The following is a 24,660-nucleotide window of genomic DNA, read 5'->3' on the forward strand; positions in this document are numbered from 1 at the left end:
TTGTGTGTGTGTGTGTGCGTGCGTGCGTGCGTGCGTGCGTGCGTGCGTGCGTGCGTCACTGCGTGTAGCCGTGTGTCCGGTACCTTGACATAGTGGTCCTTGGAGCCAGTGATGACCTGGTCTTTGCCCAGTAGAGACTGACCTACAGTGAGACACATCACTGAGCCTATGTGACCTGTCAGCTTCCCTAATGCCGTCATCCTAGAGAAAGGAAGGGCAGAGGGAGAGAGGGAGAGAAGGGAGAGAGAGAGAAAGGGGAGGGAGAAAGAGAAAAAGACAGCGAGAGAGAGGAGAGAGTTTTTTTATTGCTAGAAAACTTTTATAGGCACAGCTAATGTACGTACATACAAAGCTAAATCAACACCAAAAGTAAAAATACATTGCTGCACAGCAGTGGTTACAATGCTAAAAACCAGTGTCCTTCTGTTACCTGTTGAGGTCCCAGGTGCGTACGGTGTTACCAGCAGCAGCGTAGAGGACAGAGCCAGAGGGGTTGAGAGCTATCTGGTTGATCTGGTATTCACCCTGTGCCACCGTGATGGTACGGGTGGTGGTGCCCACACATGCATCCCCCGATACCACCTGGCCTGAAGACCTGGATAGATAGATAGATAGATAGATAGATAGAGAGAGAGAGAGAGAGAGAGAGATAGAGAGATAGAGAGATAGAGAGATAGAGAGATAGAGAGATAGAGAGATAGAGAGATAGAGAGATAGAGAGATAGAGAGAGAGAGAGAGAGAGAGAGAGAGAGAGAGAGAGAGATGTGGGGGTAGGGGGGTAGAGAGTGAGAGAAAGAGAGAGGGGTAGCGGGAGAGAAAGAGAGAGATCTTGAGATTGAGTTTTGGTAAACATTGGTTCATTCAGCTTGGCCGTGAACATGTCTGGACTGTTACAGAGTAGCACTGGACTGATCAGTGAGGGTGGTTAAGGTGAGCTGTGATTGGTGGAAAGACACACAGCGAGCCACTCACGTGAGGGTGCGGACACACTTGGCAGAGTCTCGTATGTCCCAGACCTTGATGTAGGAGGTGGAGACAGAGAACACTAGGCAGGAGGAAGAGCAGTATTTGACTGAGACCACGTTATTGGGGTGCCCTTTCAGCGTGACGATTTCCTGTCCCGTCACCAGGTTCCACATCTTACACGTCCGGTCTGATGAGAAACGAGAGACGGGTCAAAAAACACAAACATCTAAAACTGGCGGCCGTACCACTTGGTTTTCTATAAAGGGTTGGGGCTGGAGCTATGGATGCAAGGACCGATAGTCCATGAGGTTAACATGATAGCTTTAACCAATTGATGTTTGTTTCCAAAGACAAAAAGGCATCCCATGGTCCAAGTTAGGACATTGTTGTTGTACCTTTGGATCCAGTGAAGAGCAGTTCATCGGTAGCATCCACACAGAGGACAGGTTTAGAGTGTCCCTCTGCTATGGCTGAACACTGGAGGGGTGCCGTCCGTCCCCCCTTCACTCCCCCCGTGAGAGTGATCGCACCCCTGAGGGAGACACACACACACCGTCACACACACACACACACACACACACACACTAACACACAGACCACTAACCCCGCACAGATACAGAACATCTCATACACACAAGTACGCAAACACACACTTGATCAAATATGAAAAGATAGGCTCCACACCTCCATGATGGAACTCACAGAACACACACAAAGGCGCAACGCACACACTTAGAAACTCCAGCCAGGTCTAAAGGAGCACAGCTCTATCATGCCCCCTGCTGGAGATACAGGTATAACCACTCCCTCCCTCTCTGTACACACCCATTCCTCTCCATCCCTCTCTTTTGTGGAAGCTCAATTAGAGAGCCTGGTCTAAAACCATCCATCTCCTGGCTGGCAGCGAGAAGAAAAAAAACTCTCCCTCAGAAATAACGAGCCTCTTCCTCCCTTTGTCTCTCCATCCCTCTCTCTTTAGTCTAGCTCTTTCTTGCCTTCCCTCCCTCTCTCTCGACCCCTGTCCTTCTTTTTCTTTCCTTCACCATCCCGCTCTCTACCTGTCTCCCCCACCCCCCTCTATCCCTCCACATCTCCCTCTTTCTCTCCTTCTCTCCCTTTATTCCTTTCTCTCCCTCTTTAATTTCTCGCTGCCAGGACAAGAGTCCCAAAGCACTCGGGGGGTGGGGGAGCCGGCCAAGTGAGACACAGGGATGGATGGAAAGAGAGAGAGGGGGAACTAGAGACAGAGAGAGAGAGCGACAGGAGTGAGTGGGGATAAAGGGACCAGTGATTAAAGGCAAATCTGGGACAGATCTGTCTCCCTGGACCCCTCAAACACACACACACACACACACACACACACGTCCTCTTCCCTTTGTCCCATATGTTCCCCTCCCTATGTATAGTGGTGGCGTGATTTGTGCCGGTAAAGCAGGTGAACAGCATGTCACGGCTGCTAGACCAGCCTAGGCCAATCACAGCGAGGCGAGAAAGAGAAGCCGCATGCATGTCACAGCTATAGTCTCACAAACGCAAATGAATTGAAACACAAAACAAACCCCCCCGAAAAATGCACATTCTACAGAAACACAGTGCAGTTCATTTCAATGATGATAGAGAATGGCGGCGGTTGACGGCGCCAAAGAGGAAGCAGAACTCAACGACAGCCCGGCTACAGCCAACTCAAAAAAACAACAACATCAACTTGTGGCATCTACAGTACATGCAGCATCTCCACCAATCAAGAGGGAGCTAGCTCGTGGTCCTTGCCCTTGCCCCTTTTGAGCCAATCCCAGTTCAGGCGAAGGAAGAGGCTTCTGGGACAGGTGAGTGAGTGAGTGAGAGAATGGGGGGGGGGGGGGGGGGGGGGGGGGACTGTCACATCAGACCCCCTCTCCTTCTCTGTCTGTGGCCTAGGGAGTGGGCTGTCTTCTGAATGAACCTTATGTCCAGGGAGAGCAGGGGAACTTTCACAAGTTAGCCAACAGGCTCTGAGAGAGTGTCTCTATCGCTATCCCCATCGGTTATATAGCTGCGTGGACTCTCTACCCAATCAATCAATCAGTGTCTTTTTCTGATCTCTCATCCCAAGGAGAGAACAGAGGACCTGACAATCAAAAGCCTTTCGAAACAGGGGCCTTACGTTAGTTTCCCATTTCTGCTCTCCTGAAATAATATGTAATGGAAGGTATTGCAGTACATGGTATTGCCTGTGTGTTGTGTGGTTCGGAACATTCCAAACCTGGCTTTCCCATATAATGAGATAAGAAGGAGATCAGTCTATGATAACGCCATTTATCTACGTAGAAATGTGATGAAAACCAGAGAGGTGTAATACGACTGTCAGTACGATGATTAGAGCTGTGATAAGTGAGATTGATCTATAAATGTCTATTTCTTTATCTCTACAATCTCTTACGTACGTTAGATCATCAGAGAGAGAGAGTTGACGGCGACAACCGGCTAAGTACAGCCTAGAGGGTTTGCAGGCTCGAAATATCCACACACCTCTTGTCCTTCTTTCCTCTCTCTCCCGTCGTCTACTTGTATTATTGGAGACTTTCACCCTTTACAGACAGAATTTACAAATTGTCGCCTTTAAAATAAAAAATACAAAAAATTGGTCAACGTGTTTAAGAACCCAATTCAAACAGTCCCATTTTTACCACATTCTTCTTTACATATTTTTTATTTTTACAGGCAGCATATACCGTAGTCTGTCTGTAAAGGGTATTATACACATGTTGTGCGCAGCCGGCAATTTTAATCCTGTTGTTGTGTTCTGTTCACATATATTTGACAATATGACAATATTTTAAGTTGACCATAATTCTATTACGCAATTCCTGATACATCACATGCATTACTTTTATTTTCTTTGATAATTAAAATTCAGGATTTTGCTTCTACTGCCTTTCATTCCAATTAGACTGGTTCGGGTTTTCTCGCAGACCAACACGCCTGCCATTTTCACCCCATTCCGGAACTTTGAATGTTTATGAGACAGCCCCTCTTGTAATTTAATAGGATCTTTATGCGTCAAAAAGTTCTCAGACAGAATGGACTGTCTTGTTTTTTTTCACATTCGCAACCGTAAACTATTTTTCGCAACCGTAAACTATTTTAAGCTCGCCGTTCCTTGTAAATAATGACCTTGTTATGACCAATCAAACGTTGGCTACAGTTAAACTCCAGGCTGCTGACGTCGTTTTTGTGTGTAATGTAACGTGTAGAATGTTTAGGATTTAATGCGTGCCAAAGCCGGTAAGATGAAAGGCGATCTTTATACTGAGGCGATTGGCGCGACTTTTAAAACACATTAGCGCTATTATGACTAAAAGTACAGGCTTTGTTGCCGGCAACAGAAAAGTCGGCGTCATTCTAAAATTGACGGGTTCTCATCCTGGTTTGAAATAGGTAGGTTATTACAGGTGGAAATAGCTGTGCGGCTCAGGGCAGCTGGGTGGTCCCATAACAAATCAAGGGCACTGCAATAACCACTGAACATATCAACTAGAGCACCCCCACCAGCGTTAAATTATTCATCGTTGGTGCAGTCCACTGTTTTAGGGCAATTCCAAGTGTCCGTATGTCATTCTGAACTTTCCGAAAGGGTTATAAAAACAGTGATTGCAATTCCACTTTTACAGTCTGGGGAAAGAGAGTTTAAACAGTAGCTCTACACAGCGGTCAGATCAGATCGTTGTTTTTAGCCATCCGTGAGAGTAAATGTCATTCCTGTTTATCTGTTCTGTTGTTTAGTTATCACATTTTTAGGTTGAACGTTGACATTTATGTAGCTTCAGGGCCTACAGAAGTATGACTTCCATAAAACGGCTATTTTGGGATAGATACCACCTTATTATAATATGTAATAAGTCATCTTAATATTCTACAAGAATGTGTAAAACGCACAAAAAAAATGTGAAAGGAACATTTTTATTTACAGTATGTAAATGTAACATGGTGAACAGGAATGGCATTTACTCTCACGGGTGGACAATAAGATCTCTGAAAGCCACACCCCTAAAAAGCCATGACTCGGAAAATAACCTAAGGATAACCGTTGCAAAAGGCAGGTTAACCTTTATTCTCATGAATCTTGCCCTGGAGGCAGAACTGAGTGATTTCCGCTAGATTGGCCAGCTGCAAAGTTAACATTGGTTATAATTTAAGATTAGGGTTAAGGCCCGCATGCTTCCCATCAGAAATAGTTTGTACATATATTCTAACATTATTTTGTGGCATTTTGTTCGTTTTGTCCTTCGTAAGGTTTTTTTCAGGCAGGCCGAAGTTCGGAATCCGAAGTCTACGCCACTTCGTCGGTGATGTTCACTGGTTAGATAGTTGGGTGGACTGTCTGAGATTCTTCAATGAAGTGTTTGTCGTCATTCAAACATAGACAACTTATTTTAATGCACCTTCTTCACTTGAGAAATACTGCGCCAAACACGTATAAATTGCGCAACTAAGATCTCCGTGTCAAAAAACGTACAAATTCAGACTATTTTGAGCAAGTGTATACTGGCAATGTCGTCTCAATATTGACAAACAGTACTCTTTACACTTTTTTCTTGTTTTTCAAGCAAAGGTCTTTTAAGGATGTATGTGAGCACACTTGTTCAATTCGGCTAGGTGCCAGCGCCAGCCTAACCAAAGCATGTGGAAGACTTTAGGCATTAGGGTTAGCAATGTGGTTAAGGTTTACGTTTAGGCTTAAAATCTGATTTCATGACTTTGTGACTGTGCCAGCTAGTGACCACTCTGCAGAGCTGCCACCAGAACATGATGAATGACCCAAAAAACGCTAACCTACTTCAAAAAGACCCAACTGCTAGGTCAACCCAGTAGGAAGATAAAAAAATACCCAACTGATGGTTAAAATCACCCATGTTTGGGTAATCCTAACAACCCAACATGTCACGGAACCCAACGGGCTGCGTCAAAATAACCCAGTATGTGTGCTATCCAATGTTTACCCAGCGTTGGGTTACCAAAAAACCCAAATTGGGATGTTTTTAACACATCATATTTTAAGATGGTAACCAGGTCTATTTATGTGCCGTCAATGCTTTATAGATGCAATCCTCTCAGAATCATTATCCTCTGTAGCCTTAGCTTGAATGAATGTAACTGCCCTCACCCAAAAGGGTTATCATTTAACCCAAGCTCTCCAGATGAAAAAGGTTCATTCAGATCCCATGAGTAGTGGGGAGGAGCAACACAGAAATAGAACACCACACAAGTGGAAGGGGATTGGAGGAAGGTGGGGGGGGGGGGGGGCAATGAGGTTAAAGCATGCTCCACATCGACTCTGCCCACCCCAGAAAAGGAGGAGTGGCCAGCTGAGTGACTGGCCAAACAGGCAAGAGAAGAGACAGAATGACAGAGACAGACAGATATCTCTACCTGAGCACCTCCGAGAGAGAGGAGTCGCTGTCATCCGACCTGAAGACAGAACAGGAGCACGGTTAGGAGCAGGACAGGAAAGGAAAGGAGGTTAGGAGCAACGTTAACAGAGTTAGGAGCAGGGACAGGAGAGGAGAAGACAGGAGTGAGGTTAGGAGCAGGAGAGGAGAGGAGAGGAGAGGAAGATAGAAGTTGAGCTCTATGGCTAGAGGAGGAAGGGTTATACAGGTAAGGTTAAGATGCAGGTTAGGGTTAGGCTTGGGGATAGGGGTGGGTAAGGGTATACAGCGATTTGCCACCTAGACTATGGCTAGCCTGAGTGACAGCCTGTTTCAGAATGTGACAAGACAAAGTAGTAGAGATGGCATGGCACTCACACTAGTCCACTAGCCCACGGCGGGGTTAAGATTAGGGTGGGGGAGATAAAAACGTTGCTACAATAGGGGGGATTAGCAGTTTGGGTCTGGATTAAAGAAGGAAGGGATACCTACAGTACAGTAAGGGATAAAACAGAAGTGCAATTAGAGAGGGGGGGGTTACTGGGATAACCAGGAAGTAAAGGAGGAGGGAGGGGCAGGCCAGAGAGAGGGGATTGCGTTATCAGCAGGGAGAAGGCAGTTGATTGGAGGACAGGGTTGTCATTCAGACTGGACGTCACAGGTGAACCCACCACTCTTGGCTGTCTCTGTGGGAAAGATCTGCTCTGGCGTACCGCCTATTCCCGGAGTTGTAAACTAGGGGAAACACTGCAAGCGCTGCAATAAAAGGCAGTTGTACACTATTATCCTGTCCCAAATGGCACCCTACTCCTTCTGTAGGACGGCATTGTAAATAAGAATCTGTTCTTAACTGACTTGCCTAGTTAAATAAAGGTTAAATCAAATTTTAAAAGGGCCCTGGTCAAAAGTAGTGCACTATAAAGGGAATAGGGTGCCATTTGGACGCACGTTATAAATATTTTATTGCTCATTTCGCAGGATTGTTACTATGAGAGAGCAGGCTTTGTAATGCCAGTTGGACATTAAGAATGTCTGTAGGGAGCAAAACTGTTGGAAGGCAACATAACAAAACCTTCATAAATTCAGCCATAGTATTTGATTTGTAATACTGTAAGAGGTTTATGGGGTATGGTTATTAGTGGCCAGCATATTGATTCAAGTGCAAATGTGCAACTGTGCAACTGTACTCCATAACAAAATCAGGCTGTCTGCAACGTTGGCATCCTTCCATCTCTGAGAAAGGATTTTAAGAAGGTTTGTGTGTTATGGGTTTGAAATCAGACGCCTCCTATTCAGATTCAGAACCTCACTTTTCCTGGAGATTTATGTCCAGCTGTTAAACAGACCTGCTTGTTTTTCTAGAAACTACCACACCATATGGATGTCTTGTACCAGACCATACAGATGTCATTGTTTTGTGAGGACGGGCAGATCAGGACAATTGAGGAATATTCCTAATGACGAAGATATCAGTAGTGCAATAAGATACAGTTGAAGTCGGAAGTTTACATACACTTAGGTTGGAGTCATAAAAACGAGTTTTTCAACCACTCCACAAATTTCTTGTTAACAAACTATAGTTTTGGGAAGTTGGTTAGGACATCTACTTTGTGCATGACACAAGTAATTTTTTCCAACAATTGTTTACAGACAGATTATTTCACGTATAATTCACTGTATCACAATTCCAGTGGGTCAGACGTTTACATACACTAAGTTGACTATGCCTTTAAACAGATTGGAAAATTCCAGAAAATTATGTCATGGCTTTAGAAGCTTCTGATAGGCTAACTGACATCATTTGAGTAAATTGGAGGTGTACCTGTGGATGTTTTCCAAGGCCTACCTTCAAACTCAGTGCCTCTTTGCTTGACATCATGGGAAAATCTAAAGAAATCAGCCAAGACCTCAGAAAAAAAAATATTTGTAGACCTCCACCAGTCTGGTTCATCCTTGGGAGAAATTTCCAAACGCCTGAAGGTACCACATTCATCTGTACAAACAATAGCATGCAAGTATAAACACCATGGGACCACGCAGTCGTCATACCGCTCAGGAAGGAGACGCGTTCTGTCTCCTAGAGATGAACGTACTTTTATGCGAAAAAGTGAAAATCAATCCCGGAACAACAGCAAAGGACCTTGTGAAGATGCTGGAGGAAACAGGTACAAAAGCATCTATATCCACAGTAAAACGAGTCCTATACCGACATAACCTGAAAGGCCGCTCAGCAAGCAAGAAGCCACTGCTCCAAAACCGCCATAAAAAAGCCAGACTATGGTTTTTCACATGGAGACAAAGATCATACTTTTTTGAGAAATATCCTCTGGTCTGATGAAACTAAAATAGAACTGTTTGGAGGGAAAAGGGGGAGGCTTGCAAGCCGAAGAACACCATCCCAACCGTGAAGCACGGGGGTGGCAGCATCATGATGTGGAGGTTCTTTGCTGCAGGAGGGACTGATGCACTTCACAAAATAGATGACATCATGAGGGAGGAAAATTATGTGGATTTATTGAAGCAACATCTCAAGACATCAGTCAGGAAGTTAAAGCTTGGTCGCAAATGGGTCTTCCAAATGGACAATGACCCCAAGCATACTTCCAAAGTTGTGGCAAAATGGCTTAAGGACAACAAAGTCAAGGTATTGGAGTGGCCATCACAAAGCCCTGACCTCAATCCTATAGAAAATGTGTGGGCAGAACTGAAAAAGCGTGTGTGAGCAAGGAGGCCTGCAAACCTGACTCAGTTACACAGGGTCTGTCAGGAAGAATGGGCCAAAATTCACCTAACTTATTGTGGGAAGCTTGTGGAAGGCTACCTGAAACGTTTGATCCAAGTTAAACAATTTAAAGGGAATGCTACCAAATACTAATTGAGTGTATGTAAACTTCTGACCCACTGGGAATGTGATGAAATAAATAAAAGCTGAAATAAATCATTCTTTCAACTATTATTCTGACATTTCACATTCTTAAAAAAAAGTGCTGATCCTAACTGACCAAAAACAGGGAATTTTTACTAGAATTAAATGTTAAGGTTAAGGTGTATGTAAACTTCCAACTACAACCTTATTTGAAGAGGAAGACTTGGATAAATGAATAAACATAAGTAAACCCAAAGCAAAGTGAACCCACTCAGTGTGCAAAGAAACGTAATAACATGGATTGATTCGTGTCAAAGCATACCAGATGGATGTAAAACTGTTCCAAAAACATGTCGATGTGAAAACCCATGCTCAACATCATACGCCATTGAAAAACAATGACCTGTCACTAAAACGCACGATAAACCCAAGGTTCCAGCCCACACCTCATCCTCTACGGGCCAAATCAGATCAACCTCCCAGTCTCAGCAACCATCAAACCAATTACCTAACAATAACCCATGTAATGTCACACATTTGTGAAATATGCCCCTGAATGTGCGGCTATAAGCCTATAACTGTATCCTATCCACCACCCTCAACTCAGATCAGAACAAAATGGCTGCCTGCTGACAACATCCCAGAGAGGAATCTAACAAGTACCTCTGTGCTCAATGAACTACTCCTGGGTGTAGATCATGAGAATCCACAGGTGTCAGACAGCCGTAGACCAACCGTCCTAGTACACACACGTGCACAAATGTGCACGCACACATACACTCTTATTACCCACCACTTGCTACACCGGATCAAGAAACGCAACAACCTAGCAGGATTAATAAAGATGTGAAATTACACAAACAATTTAGAGGCTGAGAATTAACGGATGCCATTTCCAGGGCTGAGAATTAGAATTGATTGGGAAAAGAAAGGAAGACTACACTGTAAAGGGGTTGCCGGGAATTTGACAGTAACTTACAGGCAGCACAGTGGCAAGTAAAATTCTCCATTTCATATTACAGCACACGTACTATAATATAAATACGGTATCAAAGCAAGTACTGTGTACAATACCAGAACATTTCATGTATTATACTGTAAAAGCAAATGCTACCGTAATCGGAATGAATTAATAAATGAATGGATGAATGACATTTATTAAAGGGGAGGGCTTTTGGATTTCACAATATTTTATTGGTGCAAGCAGGTTGGCTGCTAGCTAAAGTGTTTACACATCACCAAATATTCATTAATATGCTGTATTTTATAATCACTAGCACTTCTAGACAAAGGCTTCCAAACTGGCAGTGACTACAGACCTTAATGGACATGGTGAAATGCTCAACCATTTAAGACTTGCTGCCACTCAAATCTGTCCCCTATACATTTGAAGTATTTTACTGTTGATAATATTCCAAATTACAGTAGAATTTAGTTTTCTGTTACAGTGTACAGGAAAATGGAATTTGCTCTTCAGGCTAATTTCTTTCTAGGAGGAAAAAGTCTAACACTTAGATTGAACAAATAGAGTATATATTTGAATTATTTTCGTAACAGCACTCTCAACATCATATATTTTAGTCATGTAGCAGACACTCTTACAGTATACAAAACACCTTACAATCAATGATGTACGTCGACTTCCACAGCTGACTCGCGACTGCCTGAGACTTATGAAATCAAAAGACATAGGGTGAGTTCCAAATGGCACCCTATTCCCTATATTGAGGCGTCTCGAACTGACAGTGTGTGTACTTACTTGTCCAGTGCGGAGCCTTGGCTCTGGTTGCTGGTGAGCCTTGAAAAGACATTGCGGTCGTTTCTGGTTCTGAGAGGGGGGGAGGATGGGGGAGTTTGCCCATCAGCATTTCTGTGAGAGAGCGATAGGTGAGAAGGGTGCGGGGGAGAGGAGAGGGGGGTGTGGAGAGGTGCGGGAAATGATGAGAACAGCTTATTTTCCAGTTTCAGACTTTGTGTCTCATATTCAACAGATTGATTGATCAAGTCAGATTTATTTAATGTGCATTTCACATGGGTCACAACACACTTTACATAATTGAAAAGGAGTACAATAATGCAGGAACACTGGTAAAGGAATTTATGGAGAGAGATTCAACTAAACAATGTATTGGTTAGTGATTAGTTGAGGGAGAGAGTTAGCTACCTGTAAGACTGGCCTCGGTCATAAGACTTCCTCCTTGTTAGAGGGGAGGTGTCAGCCCCCCGAGACTGCCGAGGACTGATAAACACACACAGAGCGAGAGAGAGCAAGAGATTGAGAGTGAAAATAAGCATTAGCATACAGTGGCAGATTGTTAGAATTAGCATGTGACACTGCCATGTATAGCCATAGCATGCTAGCATTGGCAAGTATTGCGACCATAGAAATAGATTCCCTAGATGGTTGACCAGTGGCGCTGTTCTGAAGCCACCATCTGCCATATTGGAACTCCTCATCAGGAACAGTGCACCATAGCCTAGGACTCACAAGGTGTGTCCCCGGACAGGCAGGCTGGTGGTCCTGGACACCCTGTCTCTAAAGATGGGGAGAGTGAGGCTCAGGCCACCTGAGCCACCGTTCTCCTGGATGTCTGTTAGGGAGGCCAGGGACTTGGTGATGTTCTTAGTGGACGGGTCTAACGCGGGACCCAGGTACTCTGCCGATACCGCTTTCATCTGGGCTGACAGACGGGGCTCAGTCTGGGAAGAGGCGGAAAGAGTAGGAAGAAAGATGTCCAATTACACATTCAATAGAGCAAACTATACCTTGGGATCCCAAGTGGTTGGTGGAACCTTGATTCGGGAGGATGGGCTGGTGGGTAATGGCTGGAGTGGAATGAGTGGAACGGTATCCAAACACATCAAACGCGCGGTTTCCATGTTCGATACCGTTCCATTCGCGCCGTTCCAGCCATTATTAAGGAGCCATCCTCCCTTCTGCAGCCTCCACTGCTCGGGACAGAGTAGTTTAGTTATCTTGGGGTTCTGTGAAGGCAACTATCTTAGCCATAATGACGCATGTGCAGAGGCTGCCATCTCCTGGCATCTGAGTACAACTACAGGTATGATTTCACTGACAACAACCTCTACTTTGTTCAGGCAACGGAATCTACTCCAGTGCTGTAACCGTATCCACAAACATGTCATGCAAGTCAGTATGAAATAAACAACAGAAAATAACCACTGAGGAGACGAGGCAGACGCCATGTAGCCTACACCTGAAACACATGTTCACCTACCTGAACCTTTAGCTTGAAGTCATCCTGGCTAGCTGAAGACTTCATCTGAGACACACTGAAGAGAGAGAGAGGACAAGAAATGTAAACACACACGGAAAATGAGTGACGATGGGTACGTGGTGTGGGGTTTATGGGGCCTCATTTATAAAACGTTGCGACGCAAGTTGTCACGCAAAATTTGTCAATTTCTAAAGAGCTGAACTTGACTTGAGAACGTGCTTATCCTCCCACAAACTGTAGACCACGCGTACACACGGTTTCTAGTCATTGGAAGGACTGCGTCGCATACGTAGCATTTTTTTTTACAGTAATGTCCAAAATACATCAACATTTTCCCGTCCATTGAATTTCTTCCCACAATGTAATTTACGGTAATTTACTGTATTCCGTTTATACAATATGAATGAAGTCTGTTGATTATACAGTAATTTACCATGACAATTACAAGATTGTTTTTAACAGTGTAGGAAATAGGTTCCAGTGTCTTTTGTTAAACAGTTAATATAAAAACTACTTTTTAAAAACTTTGAATTATAACTTGGTTTTATAATGTACACTTACTTGTTGAAGATAATAAAGTAAAAAAATCTCTTTCTCTGACTATCTCCCTTTAACTCTCTCTCTCAGGACCACCTCAACCAAAGTGAATGCAAACATTACTGCATTCAAAAGACCTACTTACAGGTCTACAACAATTTGAAAGGGTCAGATGAAGCAAATGTAACTGCAAAAGAAGACATTTGATCAAGTTCACCATTGCTATTTCCTTTAGATACTGTCTTGGCCTAATTCCAATACTTCCAAAGTGTACAGCAAATAAGGGCGTTATTGTCACCATAAAAGGTGAATTATGGGTGTTTTCAGGCGGAGTTATGATGCTTGTTCACACGCGCACTAACGTCAGGTCTGATTTAGAACGGCAAATATGCATATGTATGGTGTGTGCCAAGTTTATAAATCTCTATATATTTTTGTGCGTGCACAGTCTTTTTAGAAATGGCGCACGTAGACATTTAGTGTTATATTTACGCAACGGCTATAAATGAGGCCCCAGAAGCGGATCGTGTAGTCTTACCTGCCGTCAGAGGCCTGGCTAAACTCTGAAGGCTCCTCGTCGGTGCTGACATAACCATTCTCTGTGAACACAGATAGAAACATGAAGAAACAGTGAGTGAGTGAGTGAGTGAAGGAGTGAGTGAAAGAGTGAGTGAAAGAGTGAGTGAAAGAGTGAGTGAAAGAGTGAGTGAAAGAGTGAGTGAAAGAGTGAGTGAAGGAGTGAGTGAAGGAGTGAGTGAATGAGTGAGTGAGTGAGTGAGTGAGTGAGTGAGTGAGTGAGTGAGTGAGTGAGTGAGTGCATGCTAGGTGCGTGTCCTCACCCTGCTGTACGTTGTGGATGAGTGCCTGCAGCTCGGGGATACACTCAGCCTTTTCTCTCAGCGCGTCCAGGATGATGTGGTTGTGGGCAGAGCCAATCATATCTGTCTGTCTCAGCTGGCCCTCCAACAGACGGATCTGAGACTCCTTTTGAGCCACCTGTAAACCCTACACACACACACACACACACACACACACACAGGTACACACAATAGTTACTAACACCATAACTACAAGTGATCTGAGCTTCCTGCAGTCCCTGGAAAGACCAGCAGAGGGAGGCATATATCAACTATACAGCTACTTCTGGCTAACCTTGTTTAACCCAGAACTTAATCGAGCAGCTGATCAATTACGTGAGACTTTAGTTCTGGGTCCATACATGTTAAGAGAAGAGATCAGGAAATACTAGAACGAGGAGCGGAACCAGAATGAGGAGCTCCCCTCCTCTCTCTTTTGCAAGTTACCAAGTTTGGAAGAATATCCCCTCCCCTTCAAAATCTAAATATGCTAACACCTGCGAAATAGTGATTTGTCCAAATAACCAGTGACGGAAAAACCAAACACTGGAACTAATGCTGCTCGTTATACTACGCATCCCGGTCGGTCCCGACTGATTCTCTCAGTTTACACGCAGAATCTTTCCACGAGAGATAAACTACTGGCCAACCCTCCCTGAAACGGGTGTCCATTTGCACAACATTTGCCAAAAGAATTGTAAACTGATGAGGAGCTGATAGGGACTATTTCCAAGTTGAGAACGTTCAGTAGACATTAGTTTGGAGTCTGTGTTATGGTATATCTGGACTATAAACTATGAACTACTGTAGCCACCAGATGGTCCTGGGTCGTGGCCCATGTCAGTTACCTTGTCAATGGAGGCCTTGAGGAAGTGGTCCAGGAGGTGTCGGGCCTCAGCCAAAGAGCAGGAGCTGATGACCACTGAGGTGTCCACCGAGTCCAGCTCATCCTGCAGGAAACACCCAGGCTTCAGTAGGCCGCACGGAGCTCCGCACACCAGAACTAGGACATTTTACACTAATGTGTGTGCGTGTGTTCTCACCTTGGTCTCCTCTATCTGAACGATGGTCGCCTGGCAGTCTGACAGGCTGTCGTTGATGTAGTCGATGTTTGCATTCAGAACCTCAATGTCCTCGTTCATTTCCTGGACTAGGCGGTCCTCCCCGTCAGGCCCCTCCCCCTCGGCCATAAGCACCTGCCTTTTACGCAACAGCGCCTCCTGCTGCACAGACAGCTCCTCTCGCTTCTGTCTCACACGCGTGGAAGAGAGGGAAAAAAACATGTTAGCCAGATCATTAACAGACAGGAAGGACGCATGTTTTAAGTAAGTAAACGAAGTCAGTAATAATGAGTTTGCAAGTGCATCACAATGCACTAAAAGTTCAGAGGAAGTCTCACTGGAGTGCAAAGGAAGTGACATCACAGTACCTTGATGAGTCGGTCCATGTCGGCCTCTACGTTGGTGATGGTCATCCTCTGCATGACGATGTCCAGGATCCTCCTCTCTAGAGTCTGCCACTTCTGACGGGCCGCCTTGGAGAAACTACTGCTGCCCACTAGAACACCCTTGCGCTGCTGGACACGCGTCCTACTGCTGCACAGAGAGAGAGAAAGATACAGTTCAGGACGCTACAATACAGATCGACTGTCAATGATATCACAGCTGTATCAATCCTTAGTGCTGCTGCTGGAGTAGGGGGCGAGAGAGGAGGGGAGCAAGGGGGAGGAAGGAAGGGGGAGAGGGGGTGAGGAAGGAAGGGGGAGAGGGGGGAAGAGAGGGAGAAGGTAGAGGAGCGAGGGAAAGAGGGGGATAGGTAGAGGTGGGGGAAGAAAGGAGAGAGTAGGAGGGAAGGAGAGGGAGGAAGGAGAGAGATTATCAGACCAAGAAAGTCACTCCTGTCAATTCATTTTGAAGATAATTCGATAAATGTCTTTGTAAAATTGAATAAAGCTTTATTGAAGCTGACGAAAGCCATGTTGTAAATGTCAACAGAGTCATACCTAATCTGAATCTGACCTTGCAGGCTCTCACACACACAAAAAAACACATACAAACACACTCACAAGTCTCACACACACACATCCTTTCTCTGTCCTGGGAATGCATCAAAAACATGTACACACCAGATACAAATACACCAATACCTGCTCTGCATTTGACCTGACAATCTACGGCACACACCCTCCCTGCCATGACTTACCCAACAACCTGTGTCCCGTTGGTGGTAATCCCCTCGCTCTCTCCCAGGTAGCCATTCATCTTGGTGTTCCACTGTCTCACTATGTTAGACACTTTGGTTGAGGTGGTCCTGAGAGAGAGAGAGAGTTAAAGGGAGAGTCAGAGAGAGAAAGAGATCATTTTTTACTTTATTTTCTTCAAGTAATTGTACATTATAAAACCAAGTTATAATTCAACTGAAACACAATATAAAACAACAAACAAAGAATGAAACAGAAGAAAGTTTTATTTTTAAATCAGTGTTTATGTCAACTGTTTAACAAAACACCCTGGAATCTATTTCCTACACTGTTAAAAACAATCTTGTAATTGTCATGGTAAATTACTGTATAATCAACAGACTTCATTCATACTGTATAAACTGAATACAGTAGCTTACTATAAATTATATTGTGGGAAGAAATTCAATGGGCGGGAAAATGTTGATGTATTTTGGACATTACCGTAAAAAAATCGACATAAAACACAGTAGCAGTTCACTTACTGTATTTGCGAATATAAAAAGTAGAACGCGACACTAAAAGTAAACGGGCAACCAAATCAAAGCACATACTCTGAAGCAAGATATATATATATTTTTTTTGCTAATTATTATAATAAATGTCATATTTTGTTCTTAGTTAATTGGTACCTGTTTGGTTATTTTATCTGCATTGCTCTGTTTGTAGTCCTTCATTTATATTATAAATATACAGTCAGAAAGGCACATCATACAAATAAATCATTTTCACTTAGTGAAGGCCACAGAACTGAAAATGAAGGAAGCCAACAACCATGTCTCTGTCACTAACAAACACAGTCATGGGTGGAAAGAAATGTGACCGTTCCTGCTGCAAAAACAATGTCCTATCTCGGAGCTCGAGTAAATGACATTACTAAGCTGCTCCCGAATGTACTACACCAGGATATGGAAATCAATTCTATCGTATTCCATTAGGGTTTTAATGACATTATGAAGGGCAACTCTGAACAGTTGAAACTGGATTTTAAATAGCTGATTGACTCTCTGCTAGACACTAATAGAAGACCCATCATATCTGTCCCGGTGCCCTCTCTGAATCGTGGCATTGAACGCTTTAGCAGGATTCTTTCTCTTCACAACTGGCTACGTGATTATTGCAGCTCAATGGGTGTAACTTTTGTTGACAATTTCGATACCTTTTGGAAACAAAACATCTTTTATAAGGATGGGATACAACAATCATTTGGGTTCCTGAACCATTATACGGCTGCGTTGAGACAATGACTTATCAATGACCCGAGTCCAGCTCAGTTAATCTCTACCATTGTGACACTGAGTTGTGATAATGCTTCAGCAAATGTACATTACACCAGGGGCGTTGGTAGACACAATGTAAGTAACCTAATTTATGTCCCTCTAACTGCCCTGAATGCCTCAGTTGATCCTACAGCTATTGTAAACAGTAATCATGTGCCTACGAACCAGATTTCTACTATTAGCACTGAGGCGGGGTGCCCTGGGAGGAAGTCCACTGTCTGCAGCCAACCCTGCACTAACATAAACAATAACATGAGCCTATCTACTTCTACTAAGCTTCCCAGTAAAGAACGAAAATGACAACAAGGAAGCACCCCAGAAGAAAAGTGCTCAAAATATCCCACGTAAACATATGTAGCTTAAGGAACAAGGTTCATGAAATCAATCACTTGCTAGTAACAGATGACATTCGTATTCTGACTATCTCTGAAACTCACTTGGATAATATCTTTGATGATACAGTGGTGGCAATACAAGTTTAGAACATTTATAGAAAATACAGAAATGCCAATGGTGGAGGTGTTGCTGTTTATATTCAGAAGCACATTCCTGTAAAGCTTAGAGGGGATCTCATGTTAAATACTGTTGAAGTAATATGGCTACAGGTTCAATCTGCCTCACCTAAAGCCAATTCTTGTGGGAAGCTGCTATAGACCACCAAGTGTTAACAGTCAGTATCTGGATAATATGTGTGAAATGCTTGATAATGTATGTGATATCAACAGAGACTTTATTTTCTGGGCAATTTAAATATTGACTGTCTTTCATCAAGCTGCCCACTCAAGAAAAAGCTTCAAACTGTAACCAGAGCCTGCAACCTGGTTCAGGTTAATAGTCAACCTACCAGGGTAGTTACAAACAGTACAGGAATGAAATCAACAACATGTATTGATCACATCTCTACTAATGCTGCAGAAATTAGCTTGAAAGCAGTATCCAGATCCATTGGATGTAGTGATCACAATATAGTAGCCATATGTAGGAAAACCAAAGTTCCAAAGGCTGGGCCTAATATAGTGTATAAGAGGTCATACAATAAGTTGTAGTGATTCCTATGTTGTTGATGTAAAGAATATTTGTTGGTCCGTGGTGTGTAATAAGGAGCAAACAGACGCTGCACTTGACACATTTATGACTTTTTTAAATTTGATCTTATTCTAATTCACCTTTATTTAACTAGGCAAGTCAGTTAAGAACAAATTCTTATTTACAATGACGGCCTACCCCGGTCCAAACCCAGACGGCGCTGGGCCAATTGTGTGCCGCCCTATGGGACTCCCAATCACAGCCAGATGTGATGCAGTCTGGATTCGAACCAGGTACTGCAGTGAAGCCTCTTGCACTGAGATGCAGTGTCTTAGACCATTGCTTATTCAAGTTACTAATAAGCATGCACATATTAAGAAAGTTACTGTTAAATCCCTGTGGATTGATGAGGAATTGAGGCTTTACAGTAAGAGTATTTGTTACCGTAAAATGACTACAGTAGCATTATTGGTACTGTAAATCAATTACGGTAACAGTATTAGTATACCGTAAAATAGTATACCATAAAAATACTAACAGTAGACTGTAAAATATGGTACAGTAACATACAGTTGTTGTTTTTTTTTACAGTAAGTTAGTTGAAAAATAACAGGACATTTTTACAGTGTATGTTAACACTATAGCGTTCTCTATAGTGTTAACATACACTGTAAAAATGTCCTGTTATTTGGGATACAACCTCTGTATAGCGGCACTACCTACCGGTTGGACTCTGGTTCAGAGGAGGTGGTGCTGGCAGACAGTTCTGCTCCGGAGTCAAGGGGCTGTAGGCGTCTAGCCATACGTCCAGACATGGGTTTAGCCAACCGTCGTAAAGCTGTCACCTCCTGGCTCTTTCTCCTCAATACCAGCTCCTGCTGACGCTTCTGACTCTCCAACGAACGAATCTGGTACTGATAGGGGAGAGGTCAGTCAATATATGGGTGATTCTGTATGTTAATAACCATACATTTCTCAATTTCAGTAATCTGGAAATGGGTAACAGATAGAGAGAGATACACTAACAATACGCGAAAATGTAGATCCGAGGGCAGCCTAAGGATTAGAGAAGCAGACTAATAGCTGAAAAGTTGCTGGTTCAAATCCCAGGCCGGTTGATAACAACGTTGGAGATCAACTGCTAACCAGAAGGGTGATGGCTTTAGAAACTGCAGTCTACTGGGGGTTATCATGTGAAGCAGGTACTTTCTTTCATCACAAAAACACACACACACACATACTTCCTGTCGTCGCTGCTCCTTCTTGAGCTGAGCGATCTCTCTGTTCCTCTTGGCTTCCATCATCCTCCTCCTTAGCTGCTCCTCCTTCATCTGCTTCATCAGTGCCACCTGGGGACCGGAGAACACACTGCACTTAGCTGGAGAGTATCATCAGTGCCGGAGCGTTACTGAGGGGCAAGGTCTCAATGTTGACCCGGATCTTCAACGTCAGCGTTTCCTAGCTTTGACTCCTTTGTATCACTTATTGGTTAGGGGCCGGGCAAAGGTCTCAACATTACATATAATAGAAATGCATATAATAGAAAAGCATATAGAGCTAACATCCTTCCCTGCTCCACCTCCTCCTCCTCCTCTCCTCCTTACCTTGGCTTTCTTCATCTCGTTGACCTCCTGCTGTAGTTTCTTCAGTTCCTGTTCATAGCGTCCTTGGTTCTTCAGTAGCCTCGTGTGTTCCTTCTGTGCTGCCTGCAGTTTCAGCAGGTCTCTGTTCATCTCCTTCAGCCTCTTCTCGTACTCTGATTTAATCTTGCTAGCCTTCTCCTCTGTGTAGTTCTCCATCGACACTGGAGGAGGAGAGAGGGAAGGAAGATAGATAGATAGAAGAGAGAAGGAGATGAAAGAGAGAGTGTGTGTTTGAAAGCGGCACAATCGAGACCGAGAGCAGCGTGTCTATTCAGCATCTATGAGTCGCTCCACTCACTGAGGGGATCCTGTGTGCCTACATTACCCATAGTTCTACTCACAGAGGTTGTGCAGTACTCTGTCTCTCTCAAGCTGTGTGTCTCTGATCTTGTTCTGGAGCAGGACGAGTTTCTCTTCATACTGTAGTTTGAGCTGCAGCAGTCTCTTCTGACTGTTCTCCAGCTCATCTATCAACTTCTGCTTGATCTCAATCTCACTCGTCAAGTCTGCCAGATCCACCTGGAAATTAGCTGCAGGGGTTTAGAGGGCAGAGAGCAAAGAGAGGTCAAGGGTCAAGAGATGAACACTGTGGCTCTAAGACACACATGTTACAGTAGAGTGAGGCAGTAGAACATTTCAAATCAACTCCTAGCCCTAATGCTAATTAGGTACTCCTTGTAGATCTGAAAGGATTGGATAGGTAAGCAATATGGTGAAAGTACCATACAGCCAAACAGAGGACAAAATTGTACTTTCACCATATTGCTGATGCGCATCAATCCTGTCAAAGCGACAGTACACAACGTCAATAGGTTTAATTGGAATAGAGTCATTTCTGCCACTGCCATTGTTGTCATCCACTAACCTTTCTCATCAGAGTCCGAGTCGGAGTCCACCAGACTCTCATCACTGTCAAACTCCTCTTCGTCCCTCCCCTCTTCCTCCTCTTCCTCGTCACACCCGCTCTCCTCCTCCTGCAGAGGTGACATCACATCCTCTGTGTAGTTGTCATCCGAGTCCATCTGGCCATTTTCTCCATTATGTCCGTTCTCATGAGAATGAAGCTTGACTCGTTTCTTCAACTCTTTCTCTTTCTCTGGGCTGCAAGTAGAACATATTGACCCAGCATCAGAGTAGGACACACACACACACACACACACACACACAGAGTAGAGAGAGAAGGCACAGCTCATAACAGCTGTGACCCAATAAGCAGTTTGTTATTTATTTACCATATTAATCTATTACTAATATTGATTACACACCCTTAATTTATGTGGGACTCTTCCAAAAAAAAAAAAAAAAATATCAGCCATTGTGTTTTGGGACTGTTGCCAAGTGAACATGGAGAGCTCAGATACTAGCACACCTCACTCTCCCTTTCCTGATCTCCCTCTATCCATCCATCTCTCTCTCTCCCTCCCTCTCTCCTTCCCTCCCTCCCTCCCTCCCTCCAGTGGCAGTGAGAGCTGCTTGTCACTGTGTGATCATTACCACACTACCTTCCTTGCCCCATTCCTCCCCTCTTCCTCTCCTCTCACCTCATCCTCCTCTGTCTCCTCTCCTTCTTCTTCAGCCTCTCGATGTCCGTCTTGGCTCGGCGAATCACGTCCGTCATCTCCGCCTCCATGGAAAGGGAAGGGGAGGAGCCTAAGGGGTGTGGCCCTGGGGTGGAGCTATGAGAGGAGGAGGTGGTGAACGGGGAGCGGGAGGAGAGACGGGTTGCACTGCGACGAAGACACTCGTTCATCGACTCGCTCTCCAGGAGCTTAGATCTGGGGGGGGGGGGTGTAGACAGAACAAGAAGACAAACAGATGTCATTAGTCAAACTTAACTTTTACGGTATACAGAACATAATCTGAAAGTTCCTCAAACAACAAAATAAAAATTCCATGAACAGTACAGTAACGGCAAAACACAGTGAGCGAAAACTCCGTGAACTGCTTTCCCCCCACTCAGTCTAAAGCTCATTACAGACTCTTACCTGAGCTCCTCGATCTCTCTGATGTAGTTCTGTATCAGAGCACCAATCTCCTCATTGCCCTCACCTAGAGGTCAAAAGGTCAGAGTCAGGTCACCATGAGGTCACATCGAGACATAAGAGATTAAAACTTCTTAACTACATGATATGGTCTGTGTCTGAAAGCCTTTTTAGCTGTCAAATCCTAGTCTCCTCAATCCCTCTCAAAGCTCATTGGAGGAGAAGGTCTAAGGGATGGATGGACCTTGGATCCTCTCCTCCAATGCGCCGAGAGGGACGTGTAGGAATTGATGAAACAAGGAAGGAGAGAAAAAGGATTTAATAGCTATCAATGTTTTCAGACAGCCACAATCTTCAACAATCAGCCAACCCCATTGGAGAGTGTGTGCGTCGCCTCTCTCGGTCTTACCTGACTTGGCCAGCAGCGCGCTGACCTCGTTGGCGAGGAGCGTGGTGACCCGTGTGTTGAGGTGGTCGATGGTCTCCTGCATGGCTTTGACTCGCATGCGTAGCGTGTCGTTCTCTCTCTGTAACATCGAGTTCTCCTGGAACAGATCACTGAAGCCCTCTGAGCCGTCCTCGCCCATCACGCGCTTACCCTGGGGAGGGGGACAATACACATACAGGAATATTTTATATCCTCCAATGAATATACAGAACAATGACATTTCATTCAAACAACAAAAACAATATTGATTTTTATATCACTTGTTGGTAAAAAATTCCCATTTTCCATTTTATTTCTTTGCATACTGGTTAACACCTCAGCCAATCATAAATGAGACAACATTATTTCAGCCAATCATAAATGAGACAACATTATTTCAGCCAATCACATGCTCCATTACTCTCCAACTCCGATCGAATCCTTCCTATAACTCAACAAGGTCATCCATTGGTTATGCAACATTAACTCTCTCTTAACCACATTATTGTTCTAAACCATCCCTTGCTTCCTGTAATCTTCTAGGCCAAAGGTTAAAGTTGATTAACATGAGGGAAGGGAGATTTTTTCCATCCCTCCATCCTTCCTTCCCTTTTTCTCTCCCAAGTCCCTACATCCCTTCCTCTCTCCATTGGTCCCTCCTCCCACTTCTCCATCATCCAACCTCTCCACCTTCCTATCTCTATCCATTTCCCTTCTTCTCTCCCTTTATCCATCGCTCACTGACTCCATCCCTCCCTCATTCTCTCTACCCCCCCCTTACCCCATCCATCCCTCCCATCCCAAACCTCTATCCCTCCTGCTATCCCTCCATCTCTCCTCACCGCTTTATACTCCATAAGTTCCATTTGTAGCCTAGCAATCTCAGCCCTCAGGGCAGACATCTGCTGGCTGGTCTTGTCTTGGTTCACCACCACCTTGTTCTTGATGTTCCTGGCTCTGTTGGCATACTTCAGTGTGTTCAGGGTCTCCATGAAGTCCCGGTCCGACGGACTCACACACGCGATCATCAGCGTACGACTGGAGAGAGGAAAGGAAAACGACATGTTATAGAGACTTACTAGTGTGTTATAGAGACCTACAAGTGTGTGTGTGTGTGTGTGTGTGTGTGTGTGTGTGTGTGTGTGTGTGTGTGTGTGTGTGTGTGTGTGTGTGTGTGTGTGTGTGTGTGTGTGTGTGTGTGTGTGTGTGTGTGTGTGTGTGTGTGTGTGTGTGTGTGTGTGTGTGTGTGTGTGTGCACGCGCGTGTGCATGTACAGTACCAGTCAAAAGTTTGGACACCACACCTACTCATTCAAGGGTTTTTCTTTATTTTTACTATTTTCTACATTGTAGAATAATTGTGAAGACATCAAAACTATGAAATAACACATGGAATCATGTAGTAACCAAAAAAGTGTTAAACAAATCAAAATATATTTTATATTTGAGATTCTTAGCCAACCTTTGCCTTGATGACAGCTTTGCACACTCTTGGCATTCTCTCAACCAGCTTCATGAGGTAGTCACCTGGAATGCATTTCAATTAAAAAGGTGTGCCTTTTAAAAAGTTCACTTGTGGAATTTATTTCCTTCTTGAGCCAATCAGTTGTGTTGTGACAAGGTAGGGGTGGTATACAGAAGTGCAGTCTCAAACACCATCAAGTGCTGTGATGAAACTGGCTCTCATGAGGACCGCCACAGGAAAGGAAGACACAAAGTTACCTATGCTGCAGAGGATAAGATCATTACCAGCCTCAGAAATTGCAGCCCACATTAATGGTTCAGAGTTGAAGTAACAGAAAACACGAGCAATGGACATTAGACCGGTGGAAATTTGTCCTTTACCGTGATGAATCCAAATTTGAGATTTTTGGTTACAACCACTGTGCCTTTGTGAGACGCAGAGTAGGTCAACGGATGATCTCCGCATGTGTGGTTCCCCCCGTGAAGCATGGAGGAGGAGGTGTGATGTTGTGGGGGTGCTTCGCTGGTGACATTGTCAGTGATTTATTTAGAATTCAAGGAACACTTAACCTTTTCTCAATAGGGGGTGCTGTTTGCACTTTGTAAAAATTTTGTTCCCAAATTAAACTGCCTCGTACTCAATTCTTGCTCGTACAATATGCATATTATTGGATAGAAAACACTCTCTAGTTTCTAAAACCGTTTGAATTATATCTGTGAGTAAAA

The 24,660-nt window shown here is 44.1% G+C and overlaps 1 protein-coding gene across 4 annotated transcripts in view; it reads right to left on the reverse strand.

Moving 5' to 3' along the window:
- LOC129814860 (kinesin-like protein KIF21B) overlaps positions 1-24,660 on the reverse strand; it is a 107,423-nt gene that overhangs the window by 13,846 nt on the left and 68,917 nt on the right. For 2 of the 4 annotated variants that reach the window (XM_055867961.1, XM_055867957.1), the window contains exons 8-31: positions 23,314-23,509; positions 22,454-22,643; positions 22,048-22,111; positions 21,604-21,837; positions 20,928-21,163; positions 20,404-20,592; positions 20,024-20,223; positions 19,661-19,768; positions 19,143-19,333; positions 16,077-16,184; positions 15,304-15,469; positions 14,918-15,121; positions 14,723-14,824; positions 13,857-14,022; positions 13,556-13,616; positions 12,481-12,535; positions 11,730-11,941; positions 11,406-11,480; positions 11,001-11,111; positions 6,377-6,415; positions 1,363-1,499; positions 974-1,154; positions 431-595; positions 84-201 (exon numbers count right to left, since the gene is read on the reverse strand). In XM_055867961.1, the coding sequence (XP_055723936.1) occupies positions 84-201; positions 431-595; positions 974-1,154; positions 1,363-1,499; positions 6,377-6,415; positions 11,001-11,111; positions 11,406-11,480; positions 11,730-11,941; positions 12,481-12,535; positions 13,556-13,616; positions 13,857-14,022; positions 14,723-14,824; positions 14,918-15,121; positions 15,304-15,469; positions 16,077-16,184; positions 19,143-19,333; positions 19,661-19,768; positions 20,024-20,223; positions 20,404-20,592; positions 20,928-21,163; positions 21,604-21,837; positions 22,048-22,111; positions 22,454-22,643; positions 23,314-23,509 (3,508 nt within the window). The remainder of the gene's footprint in view (positions 1-83; positions 202-430; positions 596-973; positions 1,155-1,362; positions 1,500-6,376; positions 6,416-11,000; positions 11,112-11,405; positions 11,481-11,729; positions 11,942-12,480; positions 12,536-13,555; positions 13,617-13,856; positions 14,023-14,722; positions 14,825-14,917; positions 15,122-15,303; positions 15,470-16,076; positions 16,185-19,142; positions 19,334-19,660; positions 19,769-20,023; positions 20,224-20,403; positions 20,593-20,927; positions 21,164-21,603; positions 21,838-22,047; positions 22,112-22,453; positions 22,644-23,313; positions 23,510-24,660) is intronic. The other 2 variants (XM_055867962.1, XM_055867960.1) reach the window with 1 other exon arrangement.

The sequence above is a fragment of the Salvelinus fontinalis genome, chromosome 18 (assembly GCF_029448725.1).
Source record: "Salvelinus fontinalis isolate EN_2023a chromosome 18, ASM2944872v1, whole genome shotgun sequence".
Taxonomy (NCBI): Eukaryota; Metazoa; Chordata; class Actinopteri; order Salmoniformes; family Salmonidae; genus Salvelinus; species Salvelinus fontinalis.